Genomic DNA, 23,126 nt, shown 5'->3' on the forward strand with positions numbered 1-23,126 from the left:
TTTTTCCCCCCCCCCCCCCCCCCCGCCCCGCCCCGCCCTTTCATGTCTCTATATCAGTGCTACATAACTAATGAGAAACATACAATAGGAAAATGTTATTGTAATTAGTTGTCTCAAACCACTTGCTCAGGGAGTCAGGGTTCTTTGACATGTCCATTATTTTTGCATAGATATGCCATTCTTTGAATATATAATAAGATGAAATAAATTAAGCCCTAATTTCATATTTCTTGGCTCATGGCAATTAAAAATGTCACTTTCTATCATTAGTCACTTGAAAATCTTTTAATTCTTTTTTTTTTTTTCCTGAAAATCTTTGTTATTAATAAGATTTTGTTATGGGGCAGGCCACATTAGTTTCTATTTCCCAGGATCCAGGTCAATTTTCACGGGAGACACTTTGTTTAGCTTATCATGTGGCAAGCTATTTGAAGGAACTCCTGATCAGGTAATACCTTAAGATCACTAGTTTCTCTTTTAGTTGCATCTTTTAACAAGTTCTGGCGTGTTTATAATCTTATTTTAGGTGAGTTAACATCAATATATAAGCATGTGAGTCTAAATCTTTACTACTTTCCAAGTGTTTCTTTTATTTATAAGATTATAAGAAACAATGTGGTTTTGCTTGGTTGCATTTGGGATTTCCAACAGCCTACTGTATAACTCAGAATAAATAACTGTTTATTACTTCATTTATATTAGATTGTATAGATAATTTGATATGCTAGATGGAATTTGAATCCCAAAAATGTGATGCAGTAGTTACATCTTGTTGTTCTTTCTTTTACAGATGCTCGCTTCCCTGAGGAAGATTATGTTGTTACCCAATGATACAAATATCTATTGTGGCCATGAGTATACTTTGGTAAACTAAGTTATTTCTTGATTCTTCTGTATCTCTATTATCAAATGTAGCTTTTGTTTGACCTTACTTTAGGACGTGTTGACAGAGTAATTCGAAGTTTGCACTTTCAATAGAACCTGGAAATCAAGAGTTGCAATCTTATGCTGCCCAGATCACCAATCTTCGCAAGAAGGGCTTACCCACAGTAACTACTACTATATATATATATATTTTTCATTTCACATGGTTCTTTAGTGCTTCTGTTTCAAAATTTGCTTGAATAATGCTCCCTTTTTCCCATTTTACCTACCATGTTTACAATTTATTGGTCAAACTGTCAAACCAATTTGTTTTGTTTGCTTATTTTCTTTAGTATTTTCTTATTAGTTTTAGATTTATTTATTTATTTTGTGTTTAATAGTATTTTTAATGTAGTTTCTAAATGCGGAGTACATAAATTTTATATACTAATACTAAACCTAATATTTTGAAAATTAAATTGTAAATAATCTCGGTCAAGTCTCATTAACCGAACTAGACACATAAAATGAGATGGAGTGAGTACCTCAAAAATTGCCCATTGTTGGCCTTGTTAATGGAGTTGAGTATGCTGGTGTTGTAGTTTGGTTTTACCTTTGACATCTAAAGTATGGTGGTATTAAATTAGTCTTAAGTAAGCTACTCTTTTCTACACTAGCAAGCACTTGAACCTCTGCTAAGTAGACTAGTAGAGCGCTGTATTGCAGTTTATATGACTCATTTTTTGGTTAGACCATGAGGTGTCCTAAGTAGGCCCTAATTATAGGACACACCTTTAAGCCCGTACCATATTCAGACTAATCCTTGTTCGTACTGGGCCGGCCCATTTAAAGGGCAAAGTGCTGGCCGTATTGGTTTTTCCATATGAGGGGGTTTTGAACTCCCAACCTCTCTTTGCAGGGTTAGATATTGCTTCTTTCTATTTGAAGAAATGCACCAATAACAGATTAACAGATATGCTACACCCTAGATTTTAAAAGGTTGAAGTAGTAGTCTAACAGATAAATGTGTTCATATGTTGCTGGGAAAAGATAGAAAATAGAAGTATATTTGCAGTTCCACTGAGAAACAAGAATTACAAGTACGTGCCATATTGAGAATTCCCTGCCATTAGAAAAAGTAGAACTAATTATTTTCTCTTCATCTACCTCTAGTCCTTCATGACAAGTATCTATCGACCCATAGACTTGTGATCAGATGTAAAAGTGAATGGTCAAATAAGTGTGTAATTTTGATAGATTGATTGTGTATCAAGGCAGATGTCTGTTTATTATTCAGACTATAATGGATCTTACTTTTATCGTTTTTATCTCTTTATTAGATTATAATGGATAGATATCTAATTTAGAGTATGAAACTTACTGTCTATAAAGTAACTTTTGTCAGTTTTGGAAGGTAAGGGAAACTAATTGAACATATTAGTTGACAGCTTTAATAACATGTAACTACTATACTACTATATCCTTTGTCGTGCGCTTAATGTATGTTAGCTTTCATTTTGCTTACCGAGATTGGGATCCTGGGAATTTCAATTGTTTGTTTACTGATTCAATTATATGTGCCTACTCATTGCATTTACACGCACTTTCTGTCAGTAAGTATATTCCTCTTCAATTAAAATCATTTCTGAGAATTTCACTATGTTGTACTCTTAGATACCAACAACACTTGAGAAGGAGAAGCTATGCAATCCATTCCTACGGACTTTCAGTATGGAGATCAGGAAATCGTTAAACATTCCAGACTCTGCGGATGATGCTGAAGCCTTGAAGGTTATCCGCCAAGCTAAGGATAACTTTTAGTATATGCTTTGGATTCTTCAGCAACTGTCAAAGGCTCAAAGCTAGCTCAACTGCCTGCCAGAGTAATGTGAGCATGTTTGACGTTTCGTGTCCCTTGCAAAGCAAAAGACTGTTGGATGTATTGTAGCTTTATGTGTATAGCAAAATTTCTTCCAATTTCTCCTGCAATAAAAACAAACAAGATTTATTGTTCGTCTAAATAGACACTGGTTAAATTTCTCATGTATGTTATTAACTGAACAGATAATAGTAGAATTTAGTTGAAAGATACTGACGATTTCCTTATTTCTTGCTATAAAGAATATCCAGTGAGCATTTACTTTTTTTTCTTCATATAAAAGCAAACAGGGTTTTGCATATAATTTAGGAAAATTTCACTTTTGGTCATTTAATTATACTCTTCGTACAGACTTGATATTTGAGTTATATGCGTGATATCTTTAACAATTAAGTTATATGTACAAAGTTGCAATTTTAGCTTCTTGGAGATTATTTCAACCATCAATGTGTCAGTTAATAAAGTGATGGATTAGGTCTTTGAGAGACTAAATTTAGGGGTTAAAGATGATCACATATATAACGAGTTAATTCCATATGGGGTCCTCCGAGTATAATGGTTTTACCACGTTTAGTCCTAAACTTTTAAATTGACCACCCGTGGTCGTTCAACTTTCAAATGGTTACCATTTGTAGTCCAAGTTAATCACCCATGGTTCTTCAACTTTCAAAATTTAATCAGCCGCAACCCTCTTAAAGGGACTGTGTGGTTAAAATTTGATAGTGGTTAACTTGGATCACGGATGGTTAATATTTGAAAGTCGAAGACCACAGGTGGTCAATTTGGAAGTTTAGGACTAAACGTAGCAAAACCAATATACTCGGAGGACTCCAGATGATATTAACTCCACATATAACTTAGGGACTAAGTATACTCGGAGGACTCCGGATGATATTAACTCCACATATAACTTAGGGACTAAGTATACTCGGAGGACTCCAGATGATATTAACTCCACATATAACTTAGGGACTAAGCTGTTAGGAACAAGCTGTAAAATATATTTTGATGATACCAAACTGTGTTAGGAATTTTTAGTTCCCACGACTTCAAATTTTATCTAGACATTTCTTGTAAATCCTAAAAGGATCTTTAAGAACAAAGTTACCACACCGGGAAGTAAAATAAACCAGAGAGTAGCTAAGTTCGAACAGTAACCTTAAGGATACTTAAGAAAATTGTAAAGTCGAAAGGTACTCAAAGTTCGGAAAGTCGGTGCTTGGAAGATAGCTAAAAGACCCGAAAGGTAAGATCTCGAGAGGTACTCAAGAAGTACTCGGGAGGTCTAGAAGGTCCAAACTCGAGAGGTACTCAAGAAGTCCGGATGGTAAGATCTCAAGAAGTGCTCGAGAGGTCCATGCTAAGAAAGTCCGAAAGACAAGAACTCGAAAGGTCAAGAAAGTAAAATCTCTAGAAGGTAGATATCTCTTAAGGACTCACCTTTTGAACATGCTTAAAAATAACCTAGTCAGTTTTCCAACTGTTAAATAAGAATGGGCTAATTGCTTAGAACAAGGAAACATAGAAATACAAAAAGCAAAGCATGGTGCGGCTCAGTGGGTGGAGAAATCAAGATAATGACTGAAGAAATACAACCACAAGAAGATAAAAGTGCAAGTTACCATGCCACTAATCCCAACTAAAGCATGCATGAAACACGATGACCCATAATCATCATGGGATCAAGAATTAAAGAATTAATTCCTCTCCAATAGAATTATTCCTTCTCTCTTCTATATATATGAAAGCCCAAAGCAGACACTGAACAATGAGTGAAGTAGAGTATGAGATCAAGAGATCAAGAGACAAAAATACAAGTGTGACATTCGTGAAAGAAGTGAGAAAATAAGAAGAGAGAAAAAGGGCTTACAAAGAAATATCCAAAGAGATGACTTAGGCAAACTCAAGAAAATTCAGAAGCTAAGTCTTTAGTTGGAGAAGTTGTAAAATAGTTGTTCAACCCAATCAATTTTCTACTTGGAAAGTAGATAGAGGTGGAGTAACAAGAAGTGAGTCCTATGAAAAATCTTAGGCCTGAGGCTGGCTTGGTGATCAAAGCCCAAGTGTTCTTCATTGTACTAAAGGGAAGTTAGTGCAATACTCCTAAGAATTTCTAAAAATAGAGGGACATAGGTTGGGTTTGGCCGAACCACTTAAAATCTCTCTCTCTCTCTCTCATTTATAGCTATCTCTATCACACTTAAAGCTAACATTTTTAGGAACAAAACTTCATGCTCAAATGTTAAAAAAGGGGAAAATGTATTTTCGATGCATAACTCTAAGTTTTTCTATTGACAAACTTAAGCTCAAGACCATTGAGTTAGGGTTTCCAAGAAGTAAATAATTTTTGAAAAATTATACAAGTCTATTCGCCCCCTTCTAGATTTGTACCCCTTATCCCCTTGGGACTAACAAGTGGTATCAGAGCGAGTTCTTTGAGTTGACAAACTCTATTTGTATTGCCTAGAGATCTCATTTTTAAATTCAAAATCATTTTTAGCACGAATTCTTTTAAGATGGATAACATGCTTTCCAAACACTTGATGTTTTATCTTAGCAGATTTGATGACTCGAAAACACGGATGCAAGCTTACCTCTCGGTCCCGAAATTTGGGAAGTACTTACAAATGGCCAGTTGAAATTATGATGGTGAACACGACAGTTGATCAAACTGCTGACACACCCAAATATCTTCCAAAACCTATACCAGAATGCACAACAGAGGATAGGAAGAGAAACAACCTTAACAACATTGCCAATGACATTTTCTTTAAAGCGGTAGATGACACCATATTTCCTAGAGTAAGGAAATGTGAATCAACTAAACAAGTATGGAAAACTCTTCTTCTTATAGGTGAAGGGAGCAAGAAAATGAGAACAAACTCACCATAACCATGAAAAAATTTGAAGATTTCAAAATGAAGTCCAGAGAAAACATCACTGAGATGGAGATAAGGTTCATGAAGCTCTTTAGTGAGATTAATGACCTTGAAAGGGAAATTAGTCAAACGGAAGTCAACCTCAAAATTCTACATGGATTACCAAAGGAGTGTAAAGAAAGAGAAGTCAAAGAGCACAACTTACGTGGGGTTATCGCTACATTTACTAATTCCTCCTAAATAATGGAGAAAATGGTTAGTGTGCAAAAACCAACCAGGGACAAAGCAGGACTTGGCTTTGATCCAAGCTCTCACTCACATTCCAATCTGACTAAATCAGTAGATCCTTCAAATAATAGAGGTCTAAAATCTATATTTGTGAAAAGTTAGAATACATTCCCAGAACCATTGACAGTAGCTACTGAAAATAAAATTTCATGTTCGGATGGTACTCCGAAAGGTGAAACCATTCGAAAGATTGGAAAAGTTTTGAAAAGTGACAAAACAATTACAAAAGGAGATATTCAAAGAAATGGCCTCAAGGTGATATTTGGTGGAAATGACGTGCATGGACACACCAAAGCACTAGAAGATATTCAAAGAAATGGCCTAACCATCAAAGATGTATCATGTGTAGGTCTCAAATTCAACCTTCTACTCACGAGTCAATTTTGGGGCAAAGGTAAGAAAGTTGAATTCACCAAAGATTCATCTTCTTTTAATTAATCTTCTTTAGGTTACTTTTTTTTTTCTCCTTTTTTCGTTTAATTAATCTTCTTTTAATTATTTAGAACAAGACTCAATATTTCAATTATGTTTTTGCATTATTGGGAATGATTTAGGTCATTATGGTATTAATATTTTTGTCTGCATTTCTATAATGGTACAATTGTACATTACTTTACAAATATTGTACTATTATTATTTTATCAGACAAAATTGTTCTTACACCATTGTCAGACCTGCGTGACCTAACTACAAAGTTGTTGATAAGAAATACAACTACACTTGGAATCTAAATGGTAGGACCATTGCCCAAAGAATTGACAATGTTGACACTCAACTGGCTCCAATTGAACAAGTTTACACATCATTTGTAGAATTTTATCAATACATGAAAACTTCTAAAGAAATTTATAAGTTAATTTTTACTATATCATTATAACAATATCTATTGTAGCCATATATTTCAAATTATTTATCATCATCCTCTATTGACAACAATTTTCATTGACAAACTTAGAAAACAATTTGTCTCAACAACGAATGGAAATAAAAAAAAAAATCAATGACTTCGTTGTTGTGGAAGAAAAGTAAGTACTCAACTCTATTACTCTTATTAAATTATAAATAAATCAGTAACTACAACAAAAAATAATATATATGCATTTCTTTAATTTAGAATTAGATGTTTACAATGCCTTTATTCAAAAAAAAAAAAAAATTATTCATTATCAAAAAATTAAAAAAGAGATATAATTTCATTAGTTATATTATATTTATTTTCTACAATGCAAAGATTCCTTACCTTCAAATTCATTAATTAATTATGAGTCATTTCTATTTCTGGTCCTACTGTTATTGGGGCATTGCCAATTTTAGTCTACTTCATTAATTTTTGCTACATTGCGGCCAGTCTTATTTAGTCCTTACCACTTTTAGTCCACCGTTAAAATTTTCATCAAATAACCGTCCAAAACAAAGGTATTTTGGTCTTTTCATGCTTTGATCATCTCCTTTACCCTTTGCAGTGGTTTTCCTTACACATTTTCATCCAATGAAAAGGTCCGGCGAAAGCCATGGCTTTGTAATGTGGCTCACATGGCTTTCGCTGGACCTCTTCACTGGATGAAAATGTGTAAGGAAAACCACTGCAAAGGGTCAAGAAGATAACCGAAGCATGAAAAGACCAAAAATACCCTTGTTTTGGATGGCCATTTGACGAAAATTTTAACGGTGGACTAAAAGTGACAATGACTAAATAAAAATGGCCGCAATGTGGCAAAAATTAATGAAGTGGACTAAAATTGACAATGCCCGAATAACAATAGGACTAAAAATGGAAATGACTCATTAATTATATTCAATACATTGTCCATTGTCTTTTTTTTTACACTATCTTGTAATTAAATATTAAAGTTATAATACAAAATAATATTATATATTTATATACAAAGTATTTTATTAATACCATGGAAAAAAATAAAAAACAAATTGAAACCAATCATATTAACTACTTGAGGAGGATTTGTTGACAAAGAGAGCATTCAACAATAATGGCTGAACCAAAAGTCCCTCGAACAGAACATCTAAAGGATTTGTATGCTTTTACGCTGATAAAAATATGTAATGATAATCAGATCATTATCTTACTTAGTTACATTTAAAACTCATTATTAAAAATGTCAACGTAAGGCAATAAAACATCATGACACACTTAACACATTGAAAAGATGACGATACTACAACAATGCTGCAATCAATCTTGCAAATCCAGAAAATGAAGAAATTTCAAAAATAGTCACCTTTGCAGCATTCATTGATATTGTATGTAAAATACTTATTGTGCATCATTTAAATATATTAGAACTAATATATATTTATGATTCATTTCATTTTCTAGACTTTGCCTATTTGGATTAAAGGCAAAATCAGCATAAATTTTAACAACAAAAACACTTAGTTTATGCACAAAGTGACAAACTATTTAATTGCATGCATTGTGGTGAACATGCAGCAGTGGGTGCTCCACAGTTAGTATCAATTCAACAAAAAAATTACAAAAAATACACACACACAAAATCAAGTACTACACTCATTCATATTAATTCCAAAAATATGAACTTCAAAATGAACATATGCAAAATGGATATGGAAATTATTGATGAAACTAGACACATTGCAGCATCAGTATTCGAACTACTTGCATAGTCGTTGTTGTTACTATCAAGTAAACAAGTTATGCAACTAGAACAAGAGGTAATACTAGACCTGGCAATTCGTGTATACGGATTCGTTAACGGGTCAACACGAACACGATAAGGCTAAACACGGACACGGCACGTTAAGGTTAACGGGTTTAAATTTTTAAGACGAACACGAACACAATTAGTTAACGGGTTAAACGACTTGACACGATAAACACGTTTTGTTAACAGGTTTCGAGTCGTGCCGACACGATATGACACGAAACCCTTTTAAACCTGCTAAACATGTTAATATTTTTTAAAAGAAACTAAAATTTGAAGTTAAAGTTATATAAAAAAGAAATAAAACCTACAATTCTATCCATTAAACAATCTAAAAAGAAAATTCAATTTATAACATTCATAAAATGATAAAATAACATCCAACAATCATAATTAAAGAACTCCATACACTTTTTTAGAATAAAATTGAACACAATAAAAATTCAATTTTTAGATTATTGAACATCAATAATTGGTGTAGGATCTTGGCCTAACGTACTAAATTCATTGTTAGTCATGTTCATGACATCTTTTGTAATCTCATTCAGGATAATGGTTCTGACCTAAATGACAATGGCTCTTAGTGGGTTATAAGCAGGTTTGTGTAAATAGGTTCGTGTAAATGTAACGGGTTAACACGATAATATTAACGGGTTAAACGAGTTCTTAACAGGTTTAACAAGTTGACCCATTAAGACACGAAACATAACGGGTTCTTAACGGGTCAACCCGTTAATGACCCGGTACATGTTAAGGCTAAACACTAACCCGTTATTTTCGTGTCCGGTCTCGTGTCGTGTTAACGGGTCGTGTCGATAATTGTCAGGTCTAGGTAATACTCATGAACCTTCTACAAATATAATAAGTATTACTCCGTAATATTTTGTTCAATACTTTTTCACATGAGAATTTATGACACACATCTCATAACACATGAAACATGTAAAGAAAAAGATTATCATGCCAAATATCAACAGACGCTTGCAAGATCAAGAGTTCATAATACATTTAAGATTTCAGTCATATACAAAACAAGACAAATTCACAGCTTCCTACATCATAATCTCATTGCATGACATTGCCTCTATTAGTTATACCAAAATTCAAGCAAAGATTAATTTGGCTTATATGGTAAAACCATTATTTTTATATAATATGAAATGGTTAGCTGCTTGAATCCTACAGCACTAAATTTTGCTTTCAAAATTTTTAATACCAATAGTGAGAATTTTTTTATTTGTATAATTGTGGCTTTTTTTTTTTTCATTTTTAAATATTAATAGTAAGATTAATGAAATTTTGTTTTTGGCATTTTTAAATATTAATAGTGTGAATTCTAATTGGGTTTTTTATTTGTAATATTGTGGCTGCTTTTTTTTTTTCTTCTTCTTTTTTAATATTAATAGTGAGATGAATGATTTCAATTTTTTAATACAAATAGTGAGAATTTTAATTGGATTTTTTATTTGTAACATTGTGGCTTTTTTTTTTTTTAATTTTTTAATTTTTTAATTTTTTAATTTTTTTAATTTTTTAATTTTTTAATATTAATACTTTAATAGTGAGAAGAGTGAAATTTTGTTTTTGACATTTTTTAATATTTATAGTGTGAATTCTAATTTAATTTTTTATTTGTAACATTGTGACTTCTTTTTTTTTTTTTTTTTTAATATTAATAGTGAGATGAATGATTTTTAATAGTGAGATGAATGATTTATAATGTGTTTTCCATTCAAATTAGTTTTCAAATTAATTATGTTTTATATTTTCTTTTAATTTTTTTTTTATCTTGATGTATTTTGATTTTTCATTACTAGTCAACAATATTATGAGTCAATATCTAAGTTTTTTATTTTTTTTGAAAATATCTCGTTATTTTTAATATTTCATCCCAACTGGAGAAGATTTTTGGATCCGTCCATGCACACTACCAATAAAAAAGAGGAGGACAAATACTGAAAATAGAAACAACAACAATGTTACTCAAAAGAGAATTACGAATACTTAGAGAAATTCAAACTAAAAAGCAATATTTAATTATTTATTTAGACTATCTTTTTTCGACTAGTTTTTTTTTTACAAAGTTGCAAACATTTATTTTAATAACAAGTATAAATGTATAATAAATCTCTCTTATAATATCTTGCATTCATATATTTTGAATTACCGATTTAAATAAACAAATTCAATATTCAATTAATTATACATGAACATCTCATATATAATCTTGTATTGATATATTACTCATTTAAAAATAAGTATTACCACATTCGTATAATTCGCCTGAAAAACTAGTATAGTAAATAAACCCCATAAATCACATGTTTCACCAAGTGACCCTTTCTTCTATAGTCTATACTATACTAGTTTGGTAACGTAGACACGTTGTAACGTTATCAAACACTCCTCACTAACTATCAACTCAAGCCGATTAGCTGAATTTCTTAATAACGATCCTTTTTCAGTCGCTCTCTTCAACAGACGTCTTCACTTACCTGATCATCACCCTTCCTGGTTCTCTGTCGGCGATAGAGGAAGAAGAAGAAGAAGAAGGAATGATGGGATTGGAGAGCGTGGGTGGGCTTGCGATTCACATCATACTATCGAAACTCATGCCGGAAGACGTAGCCGCTACGGCTTGCATCAGCCGGAGATTTAGGGATTGGGTATCCGACGACGATTCCCTCTGGTCCAAATTCTGCGCCGATGAACTCGGCTTGTCTTCTCCTCAGGACCCTTGGGGAAACCCCACCCCCTCGTTCAGGGTAATATACCGCTAATACATTGCTAGATTGTGAATAATTCTGATTAGACTTAAATTTCATTATTTTGGCTTTCACTTGAGCTGTTCTCGAATCAAAAGGACAATCTTTTGAGCACAGGGTTCTATAATCTAGACTGCTAGTATTTTTCAATTCTCCAATTTTTCCACCTTAAAATTGAATGTTTTGGAAGAACGGTACACGTTTTAGGCACATGATACTACTATTCACTCGTTACTTTTAATCTTTTATTACGATCTTGCTGTATTTGTCAATTTGTTATTTATTTTTTTAATAGAGAAGATTTTCACTATGATAGAACTTTTCTGCATTTCTTGTGGTAAGGTCTTATGTTATAGAGAAGGCATGTACAATGTCCTATTTTATACATAAAGGTAGAGGTGTACTGAGCTATTTCAAATTCTTAGACTACTAGGGTTAGGATATTATATTCAATATCTTAAGCTAGAGCATATAGATCGAATGGCAAAACTCTTAGCAATACATCCTGACAAGATCTTTTTCCTGTTGCAATGACAATTAACTTCTACATGTTTTGCCCTTTCATGAAACACTGGATTTGATGCAGTTTGTGCTGTTGCTTGGCTATCACATATTAGTTTCATTTGTGGTACATCACCATATTGTAATTCCCAGAGCAAGTGTTTCAGCCACATATGGTCATATGTTGCTAGGTTCATAGCACAGTACTCGGTTTCAGTATTGGATCTAGGGACAACAACTTATTTCTTACTTTTCCAGTATAGCAGGTTACCACCTATGAAAACATAGTATTTGAGGGTGGAGTGCGGAGTGCCTGTTAGAAGGAGAAATTTTCCCTGTCGTTAGAGTACCCAATAAATTGTGTATGACTTCTATCCTCATAAAGTAATCTTGGCACCAATGCCCTCTTGATGTACCTCAAGATATGAGTAACAAACTCCCAATGGCTATTGTTGAACTTGAACATATAATATATAAAACACAAATGAGTCCAACTATCAGCTTAGATTTTTAGTTGAGATAGAATACATGTTTCAACTTGACATTAGGGCTAGACTCATGTGAAAAGTGATGATTTGAACCTTTGTGTCACCCTACTATGTAGTATGTACAAGCGTCGTTGCATGTGGCCCATGAAAAGGTAATCGGCCCTCACACATGAGGGGCATGTTGAGCAAAAACATAAATATGTAGTCCAACTATCAACTTATGCTTTAAATTGAGATGGAACACGTCCTTCAATTTCTATCAAAAGGAAGTTGAGGAAATTGGCTTATCAGGCTCACAATAGAAGAGATATTGGGGTCAGTGATGGTGTGGTAGTTCAATTTTCCAATAGGTCTCCTATATCATTCATGATAGGATATGGTGCAGGTTTGGCATTAGAAGCCATAGGCGTATCACCAAGCATCAAGTTGATCATGCTAGTTTCCTTAAGAATGTCCAAGGCATATTTCAACTATAAAATAATTGTACTACTATTGTATCGGGCCACTTCAATGCCCAAATTATTTTTTGAAAATCAGCTGCCCAAACCAAGTCCATGGGGACTGCTTCAAAACCATACAGGGACAACAAAGCCTGACAGAGTTGCTCCATATAAACTTCTTCCTAAAGGTCTCCATGGAGAGAAGCATTCATATTCAATTGATATTGTGGCCAGTCACCAGTGACTCAATAGCAGTAGATAAAACCAAGCAAATAGAAGCAATTGTAGCCACAGGAGAAAAGGTCTCATTGTAATTTAGGCCAAATATCTGGGTATACCCTTCAGCAACTTGTCAAGCTTTAAGGCAATCTGTTGTACCATAAGAAATGACATATTCTTCTCTCTAATATAGCAGTAAAAGAAACAACATATTCTTCTCCCATATCTGAATCAGTTTTCTTGTTTACTCAGTTGTGAATTGTGCTTAATAACTTCTCAACTTCAGTTTTTAAGGAGACCATTTGTGCAATGTAAAATGATTTATGGTTTTCTTCTTTTTCTTCATATGTAATGAAAGGGAGTACTATAGCTTTCTTTTGACTTATTTGTATTTCTTTTATGATGTTTTGAAGTGTTTATCTTAAGCTAGGAACTCGGAGATTTTCTTTTTCTTCCCTTTCTCTTTATAAACTGTCATTGTTGCCTCTTTATAAAGCCTCTACTAACTTCATCTTCTTGGGCTGCTGGAGGCTTCTTTGCCTACAGTAACCCCTTCTCCTTTTTTACCCTGTTATCTTTGTTTTATTTTTAGTTTTTGTTCTCAAGATGTAACATGGGTTTCTGGTATGGATTCAGGTTTTGGGTTGAGGGTGTTTTTCAAATGTGGGTAGATAGTTCCAGCAATAGTCTTGTAAAGGAATTGCTTTCTGGCCTGTGGTGTGGGTCAGTTTGGAAGGTCTTGTGGCTGGGAGGAGTGTTAGTGGGTGGTTTATTAAGTATTGTGGCTGGTGTGTGTGCTTTGGCAATTGTTGGTTCTTTTTTGCATCCTGGAAGGCATTCTTTGTGGCAGATATGGTATCCTTTTTTGCCTCTACACACACACACACAGAGGTGTCTTTGTTACTAGAGCTTCCTTTACCTTAGTTGCCACATTCAAGTGTCTATTAAGTGTTGTGGCTGGTGTGTGGGCTTTGGCCACCTTTGCTGGCTCTTTTTTGCATCTTGGAAGGCATTCTTTGTGGCAGACACACACACACACACATACAGGTGTTTATGTTACGTGAGCTTCCTTTACTATAATAGGCAGAGTTTTTTTTTTTAATATAACTTTCTTTCCTCTTTAACGAACAGTCATTACTTTCAAAAAGCATTTCCTCTTAGTTGATGGTTCACACTTGAACTCTCTTATTGTACAAAGTGTCAATAGCATCTGTCATGCTTTTATGTGTGTCTTTTAGGTGTCTTATCAAACATGGAGGGAAGCATTCAATATGTATCCATGGACCTTGGTTATAAGAGCCAAAAGATGTTGGAGCAGAATTAGAAGCTGGATGGAGATTAATTTCCCTGAGGTTTTGCCTACCTTACGCAAAGGTGCTTCCGAGGATCAAATAAATTACTTGGAGGAGTCTTTAAAAGTAAAATTGCCTCTTCCCACTAGGGTTCTATACCGGTTTTGTGATGGTCAAGAACTGAGTAATGATGAGTTCACTGGAAGCTCAACCGAAAATGAACCTATGAACTTGTTGGGCTTGATTGGGGGGTACTCTTTCTATAACCATCTAGTAAATGTTTCCTTGTTTTCTTTAAGTCAAGTAATAGTTGAAACTAAGAACGCCATGCGTTACTTGGGACTCGGCACCAGACCAAAGTATATTGTTGTAGCAGCTTCTATCACAGCTTATGGAAAGATATTTTACTTGAACTGTTCAACCGGTCAACTCCATGTGGGTACCTGGGATCTGTCTATTGGCAGAGAAGTGCTTCCTTGTGTACCAGAGTCGTTGTTATGTTCTGTACACGATACAAAAGGCAGCCAACAACAAGATGCCATGTTACTGTGGCTAGAAGAATATGGCCGACGTTTGGAAAATGGAATTGTCAAGGTTCGAACAGATGAGTGCACTAGAAGCATCAGTCATTTTCCAGAAGAATCTCCACTTTGTTCCACTGCTGTGACGAATGGTGTTAAGGTGCTGATCTTGCCTTTACATTATAGTCTAAACAAGTAATCATTGTCTATTATCTCTGTGTTCTAACTATTTGTATGGGAAATCTGAGATATTTATTCCAGGTTCGTGCATCTGCTGTGCTTGTCCCAGAATGCTGCAACCTTCAACATGATTCTGAGAAATATATGTTTGCGTATTCTATCCGCATGTCCCTTTCACCTGAAGGATGCATCATAAATGGAATGAAGTTTAGTTCTTGCCAATTGTATCGCAGACGATGGATCATCTGTGGCAATGATGCTATTGTAGATGACATTAGTGGAGAAGCAGTAATAGGAAAGGTATGGTTACTTTTTTTATTTTCATTTTTAGTTATTACACTACGGTTTCTACTCTTGAGCAAAATGGCAATTATATAGATCATTTCATGATCTTGTAAAATGGTGATATTCATTTGACTTTGGTGAATATGCTCGAACAATGCTTCATCTTTAACTATCATGCAATTAGTGAACCAATATGTTGGTCCTTTGAACATTCTTTTTTGAATGAATCTAAGGAGTCATGCAATGTAATTCTCATGTGTGGAAAGTGAGTGCTTTGTTGCTTAAAGCAACTAAGTGAAGCAAAATTTTTGCTTCACTTTGGGGAAGCATTGAAAGAATGAAAAATTACTCACCTTTCATAACTATAACAGTGCAATAATAACAGAGGGATTTGAAGGTACTGTAAGCTGTGTTTTTTCCTCTTTTCTTGTGGTGTATGCAAGTCATTTTGATTAAGCCTACATTGTCTACCATCTCCACATTCCATATGTATGTCAATATGTGTTATCATAAGGTTGTTGGCTTAGTGAGCTGAGAAGTGGCATAGGATTATTCTTTTAAGAGAGCCATGTACCCTGAATGAACTGGGGAAAATTCTACCCACATTTTGAGGAAGAAAAAACAGGACTGGGACTAATATATAACAGATGCTAATGTGGTTATGACCTTGTCTGAAGCAAATCTAAGGCACCCCATTTTTAAGATATGTACTATAATTACTGGCTCTCTGACCATGTCTTTTTCACATTTTGTTTCTTTTGATACATCAGTAGTTGTATTAAATATATTGCTCTCTCATATGTCTTGTAAGTTTTGCAATTACTCTCTAATTACCCCCAGCTATTTGCAGTTTCCACTTCTACGGCCTGGTGAAGAAGAATTTGTATATGAGAGCTGCACACCTCTATCGTCTTCATCAGGCTCAATTGAAGGTTCTTTCACTTTTGTCCCTGGACGGTAAGTCTTCAAGACATTTCAGCAGCCTATATCTGAAGTTCTTTGTCTACTGAAATGAGTTATGTTTTATTTTCTGATCTTGACATACTGTTCCCCTAGTCTGCCTGGACATGCATTATAATATCTATTTCCATCCTTTCCAGCCAATTATAAATGCTGTTACTCATGTTATTGCTGGTGGGATCTAGAGAATGAATTATTTAAATCGCAGGTTTTGCTTATTTGTTCCTCCCCTCCCATCGTGCACCCTTTTCTTTCTACCAAATGCTTTCTCTTGGTTTATTTTTCCAATTATTCATACCCATTTGATATATCAGTTGTTATACAGCGGACCATGGTCCACACAGCGTTGTGTGGATCATGGTCGTCAAATGAAATTGTAATAGAATTAAAATGATACCTTCAGTGTTGCTATAATGAAACTAGTGTGTGGGGAAAATGAAACTAAAAAACAGAGCTCATTCAATAATGTATATTGTCAAATGAAATTATAGTATAATTAAAATGATACTTAAGTGCTGCTATAATGAAACTAAGATCCAGAGCCATACAATAACATATATTGTCAAATGAACCTAAAGTGTAATTAAACTAATACTTCAGCATTACTATAATTAAATTAGTGTGTGTGGAAAATGAAACTAAAAAATAGAGCTCATGCAGTAATATATATTGTCAAATGAAACTATAATAGAATTAAAATGATACTTTGGTATTGTTATAATGAAACTAGTGTGTGGAAAATGAAACTGAAAAACAGAGCAATATTGTCAAATGGAATTGAAGTGTAATTAGAATGATACCTACTTCATGGTCCACAGTAAAATTTGCCTTGATATATAAAGCCCTTCTCCTGGTTATATTTGAATGAAGGCACTTTGCATAGTATGTAACTATATGTTTGCTTAAAGGGTCATGTATTTGTAGTTTGTACCGCACACAAAGGAATAAAAATTAAGCAAGTAGGAAAATATTTAATCTTCCTTGTCTGAGGAACCTCTTTAGTAGGTAGGCCCCTGTTTGTTTTAGGCAGTGTGCAAAGTCTTGTTATAGACTTATAGTAATATAGTATTGCTCATTGCTTAAGAAGTTTATCGGAATCTTTTTCGATAGACACAACCTTGATCAAGAGTATATCTTGATTGCTTGGTTCATTTCTTTGTTTTACTGGGAAGTGGGTTCTGCCTGAATTCACACTAGTAAGTTGTAACATCATGAATATGTAATTATTATTCAAATTTCTATGCTTCAGGTGGATGGGTGAATGAACTTCGGGTTAGGTTTAGAGTTCCAAATATTGAGTTGGGTTTGTTCTCTTACCTGCAATATTGACAAATCACATAATACTGAGATTTTTTTTTAATTTTTTTTTAAAATTCTCAGATTAGCGGAGCCAAAAGGTAGTCCATTTGAAGTCGAAGTGGCAAGATTTCCTCTTCAGTTGCCAGATTACATTTTCTGATTGCAATTGTGTGTGCAATCCACTTTTTAAGTTGAGCATGGTATTATGGTACCAAAACACTCTGCGCATAATCTATGCTCTCATCCTTTGTTGCGTCAACAAAACTAAACTATTTGAATGGTGGCATTGTCGTTTAGGTTTCATCAAATCTAGGATCATCAAATGTGAAGTTTTTGTCACCATATCTTAAATTATGTGATGTGATTTGTGTAACGAGTCATGTTTGTGAATTAGTCGATGTCATGGTTTAATTTTTAATTTCTTTAACTAGTCGATTTTCGTTCTAAATACACTAGTAAACTGTTTGACTTATCTCAACATTTAACACATTCTTAATATGAGAAATTTGTGTTAAAAATAACTAGTATTTACACCCGTGCGATGCACGGAATCGGTTTGTTATAATATATTAAGAATATTTGAATGGATATACAATTATTTAAATTATAACATCAAATATTATATAGTGCAAGTGAAGATATGAGTTGAGTCATTTATGTTTGTTGATGTTATCATTGCTTGAATTCGAGTAAATAATTGCTCAAATTAATAGCTAATGTGTAGATGTAGACATGTGGTGTTGTAACTTTGGAGATTTTATATATCATTGTTAGGAATTTTTAGAAATTGGCCCAATGTGCTCGTTCTCTGGCAACTTAGTTATAGTAATGAATTGATATCCTAATTCATTTGTATAGATGATATAAATTTTGTCTAGATATATAGCAACTTTATCATTTTGAAAAAAAAACATAATATCATCGATTATATTTACACATTATTGAAAACCTCTTTGTAGACGACATTAGAAGTCGCAACACAATCTTGTCCATCCTCGTCTACCGCTAACACCTTTAGGCCATTAGGATGACTGACTCGGGAGAAAGCCACATACAATTGACCGTGACTAAAAACCGGTTTTTTTTAGCAATAACCCAACGTGAGTTAGTGTTTAACATTGACTTTTGTTTATAGTCATGGCATATGCAAGCATCAACGGGAATTGTTTACGCTGGAACTTGAGGATCGCTCGGCCTTCTAGCTGCGACTCATCAAGCATGCCATATCTCGAGCTTGGGAATGTGCTCTCAACTATAGTTGCTATGGGATCGTGTCCACACTTCAACAAAAACCTTGCCGGAATATCGATATCAGATGAACCATTGTTTACAACCCCTGCAATCCCATCTCCGATGTCTGCAATCCATTTTGAAAACCAATCAACTGTATGTCTATCTTCCTCTGAAGCTAAGGTCCGTAGTCTCAAATTCTTGGTCAGCCTTAATACCTTGCAATTTGTCCACAGGTATGAAGAATTAATGGTTGCTCCGACAACTTCTAGTCTTGTTGCTTTCGGAATAACAAGTAGGATCTGTCTAAAATCGCCGCCCAAAACTACTGTCTTTCCACCAAAAGTCTTTTCAGCACTACCCGGTATGGCGAACCTCAATATGTCCCTCATGTTTTGTCCAAAGCCTCAAAACAGTATTTGTGCGTCATCGGTGCTTCATCCCATATTATCAATTTGCTCCTTATTATAAGCTCCGCAAGGTCACTACCTTGCGATATATTGCACGTGGAATCTTCGTTCAAAGAAAGTGGTATAGCAAATCTGGAATGCGTCGTTCTGCCTCCCGGCAACAACAAAGATGCTATTCCACTGGAAGCAACATTTAGAACAATATCACCGCGGCTCCTTATCTTTGATGATAACGTTCTCCACACGAACGTCTTGCCTGTTCCTCCGTAACCATACACAAAGAATAATCCACCTCCATTTGAATCAATATCATTCATCACAGAGTCGTAAACATTTTTTTGTTCATCGGTCAATTGTGTTACCAATGTCTCATGCCCTGTCTTCAAAGATTCCTTGTCATACGGCAACTCTTCGGCTATCAACATGTTTTCACTCAAATCCATGCTACTTTCGTCTGGAATTGGCATTTTCGGAAAGTCTTTCAAGCTTTTTCCCCACGAAGATAGCAAATTCTCCAACTCCATCAGAGCAAACTGTTTTTTATATGAATCCAGATAACATCAACTCTTAAAAGGCAAAAAAATAAAAGAAAAAAAAAACAAATAACAAATTAGTTTATCTATAAATAATCAAAAACAAATAACAAAGTCGAATAAATAGATTGGAGCTCGATATACCTGGATTTTGCAAGACACGTCTACGTTGAACCTGTGCATCCTCGGCAAGAAAGTCCCAAACGGCATTCCAAACTACTTCTGGCTTACTGAGTGAACTTGAAATGAGAAGCGTAACAAATAACCTTCGCAAAGCATACGCGGATGCCCAGTAACTCGAATCAATAATGCCATCAATGTACTCCTTGTCATCATCTAATAATCGATATTCATAACACGCATCCCTAAACAAATTATGAATGACTCCTGCAACAGTGCGAATATCTTCATGGCTAAAAGCTCCGCGTACCAAATTTAAAAGACATCTAAGATAGTATAAATCTCCACACCCTGGCGGATCATAGAACAATCGTCGTATGGGGGATCTTAAACTGACTTCATGACAGAAATGAGACATTGTACTACCGAGTAAGTTTGGTTACATATGGTGGTTGTAAATAGTAAGCAGTGATCAAATTAATGTCACCCTACAATTGCTTCATTTTCTTCTTTTTTTAGGATTTCTTTTTTTAATATTATTGTACTTTTAATATTATTTTATTATTTTAATTGTTTTAATGTACAATATTTTGGGCGGGAAATATGATTTCGTTTTGGAGGATTTTGTTTATATATATATATAGATTGTACTTTTAATATTATTTTATTGTTTTAATTGTTTTAATGTACAATATTTTGGGCGGGAAATAGGATTTCGTTTGGGAGGATTTTGTTTATATATATATATATATATATATATATATATATATATATATATATATATATATATATATATATATATATATATATATTATAACAATGTACTAATCCTAATGTATAACAATATTTTGATGTTATAGAATTTCGTGTTTTAATATTATTGTACTTTTAGTATTATTTTATTGTTTTAATTGTTTTAATGTACAATATTTTGGGCGGGAAATAGAAGGATTTTGTTTTTATATATATATATAGATATATAGATTATAACAATGTACTAATCCTAATGTACAACAATGTTTTGATGTTATAGGATTTCGTGTTTTAATATTATTGTACTTTTAATATTATTGTATTGTTTTAATTGTTTTAATATACAATATTTTGGGCAGGAAATAAGATTTCGTTTTGGAGGATTTTGTTTTTATATATATATAGATATAGATGATTAGGGAAAATTGTACTTTTTGTCCCTAAGTTATATGATAATTATAAAATTCGTGTTTAAGTGTTGGTTATGCTCACTTATTGTCCTTATTAAGTTATCATTTAAGTTGTACTATTCATTCCTTTACTAATAAAACATTAGGGACAAACTTTATAATTTTAATATAATTCATGGACAAAAAGTGAGCATGACCAACACTCAGGAACGAATTTTATAATTATCCTATAATTTAAGAACAAAAAGTACAATTTTTCTTAATTATTATCATGATAATTATTTTCTATATCGTTGATTATACAAAGTCATGAATAAAACAGTTAAAATAACTCAAGGCACTTCCAACAAGGATATAAATATACATAAAATTGAGAGTAAAACTAATAAGAAAAAGTGTCAGTCATGTGGATGAAAAGATCTTTTAAAAGTTACGAGTAATATTTTGTGCTTTTTAAAACAAAATTAGTCAACAACACAAAGCCACAAACATCTTTGTGGTTTCCAAGTAAAAGAACTACATAAAAACTATGTACCCAAATTATTATAGAACTTGGAAAAAAAATAAACTTACGAGGAAGAACCTAGGTGAAAGGTTACCTAACATCGTCTACAAATCAAATCATCGTACAAATTCAAGACACATGAATTCACTTTAAGGTCTCTAAGTCTATTGCATATGGATCTTTTTGGTCCAGTTGATGCAGTAAGTGCAAGTGGTAAGAAATATACTCTTGTTATTGTTGATGGTTTTTTCAAGTATATATAGACAAATTTCATAAAAAAAAAAAACGAAAGTGAGCAAAAATTGCCAAAATTATTGAGGCAACTCCAAAATAAAAAAGAAGTATCAATTGCAAGGATATAAATGAATAGAGGAACAGAATTTGTGAACAATATAGTTCATTTCTATTGCGATTCACATGGAATCTCACATTAACTATTAACATCAATAATGCCACAACAAAAATGAGCCGCTAAGAGAAGAAATAGAACTCTTAAGGAGGCATCACGAGTTATGATCTTAGCAGCAAGATTACCAAAACGTTTTTGAGCTAGAGCAATTAATAATGCTTATTACACTCAAAGTCGTAGCATGCTTCACAAACATTACAACAAGACTCCATATGAATTATGAAAAGAGAAAAAATTAAATATTAGTTATTTTCATTCTTTTGGATGCAAATGCCTTATTCTTAATAATGTTTAAACATATATATCTAAAAACATTTGATAAGCATGTAGATGAATGCATATTTCTTGGATATTCATCTACCAGCAAAGCATTCCGAATATTGAACAAAAAGACAATGGTGGTAAAAGAATCAATAAACGTTGTGCTTGATGAATCAAAGGAACAAAAATGTGTCATGTCAAAGAAATATCAACCAGATTAAATGATATGCAAATTGGTAATAAACTAAGGTTAATGATACTAATGTCTCTCTCGAAGATTTCATTCCACAGAACTAGAAATAAATCCATTAGAAATCCATTAGCGGATATGACAATACAAGTTTTTTCAATGGCTAGTTCACAACCTGAAAGTTTAGTAAGAAGTCCAGTACCTCCTACTGCATTTGAATATGATCTTAGACGACTTAAAGACCATCCTCAAGATTTGGTGATAGGGAATGTAAGAGATGGAGTGAAGACAAGAGCTTCAACAAGATATGCCATATTCACTTGCTTTTTGTCTCAAATTGAACCAAAAGAAATAGATAAAGCTTTAAGTGATCCAAGTTGAATTGATGCAATGCAAGAATAATTGAATCATGTTTGGGAACTTATTCCAAGACCGAGACATCAAAATGTTATTGTCACAAATTGAGTCTTCAGGAACAAATCAAATGAAAATGGAGTTATTGTTAGGAATAATGCAAGATTAGTGGCTAAAAACTACTCACAAGAAGAATGAATGGATTTTGATAAATGTTTGCTCATGTTGCAAGACTTCACTATTTATCAAATAGATGTTAAAAAAAAATGCATTTCTAAATGGATTGCTTGAAGAAGAAGAAGTCTATGTTGAATAACCACCTGGATTTGAGGTAAAAGATGAAGGTGACAAAGTCTACAAACTGAAAAAGACATTATATGGGTTGAAAAAAAAGCTCCAAGAGCTATGTT

General features: G+C 33.4%; 2 protein-coding genes across 3 annotated transcripts in view; both read left to right on the forward strand.

Moving 5' to 3' along the window:
* LOC116032399 (probable hydroxyacylglutathione hydrolase 2, chloroplastic) overlaps nt 1-2,984 on the forward strand; it is a 7,606-nt gene extending 4,622 nt beyond the window's left edge. For both annotated transcript variants that reach the window (XM_031274926.1, XM_031274927.1), the window contains exons 5-8: nt 348-448; nt 791-865; nt 951-1,049; nt 2,539-2,984. In XM_031274926.1, the coding sequence (XP_031130786.1) occupies nt 348-448; nt 791-865; nt 951-1,049; nt 2,539-2,685 (422 nt within the window). In that variant the 3' untranslated portion in view covers nt 2,686-2,984. The remainder of the gene's footprint in view (nt 1-347; nt 449-790; nt 866-950; nt 1,050-2,538) is intronic.
* An 8,029-nt stretch (nt 2,985-11,013) lies between these two features.
* LOC116032310 (F-box protein SKIP16) lies at nt 11,014-17,993 on the forward strand. Its single transcript, XM_031274808.1, has 5 exons — nt 11,014-11,356; nt 14,243-14,977; nt 15,079-15,297; nt 16,133-16,239; nt 17,623-17,993. Exons 1-5 carry the CDS (start codon nt 11,147-11,149, stop codon nt 17,699-17,701), a joined length of 1,350 nt encoding a protein of 449 aa, XP_031130668.1. The 5' UTR covers nt 11,014-11,146; the 3' UTR covers nt 17,702-17,993.
* The last annotated feature ends 5,133 nt before the right edge of the window (nt 17,994-23,126 follow it).

Source organism: Ipomoea triloba, chromosome 10, assembly GCF_003576645.1.
Source record: "Ipomoea triloba cultivar NCNSP0323 chromosome 10, ASM357664v1".
NCBI lineage: Eukaryota > Viridiplantae > Streptophyta > Magnoliopsida > Solanales > Convolvulaceae > Ipomoea > Ipomoea triloba.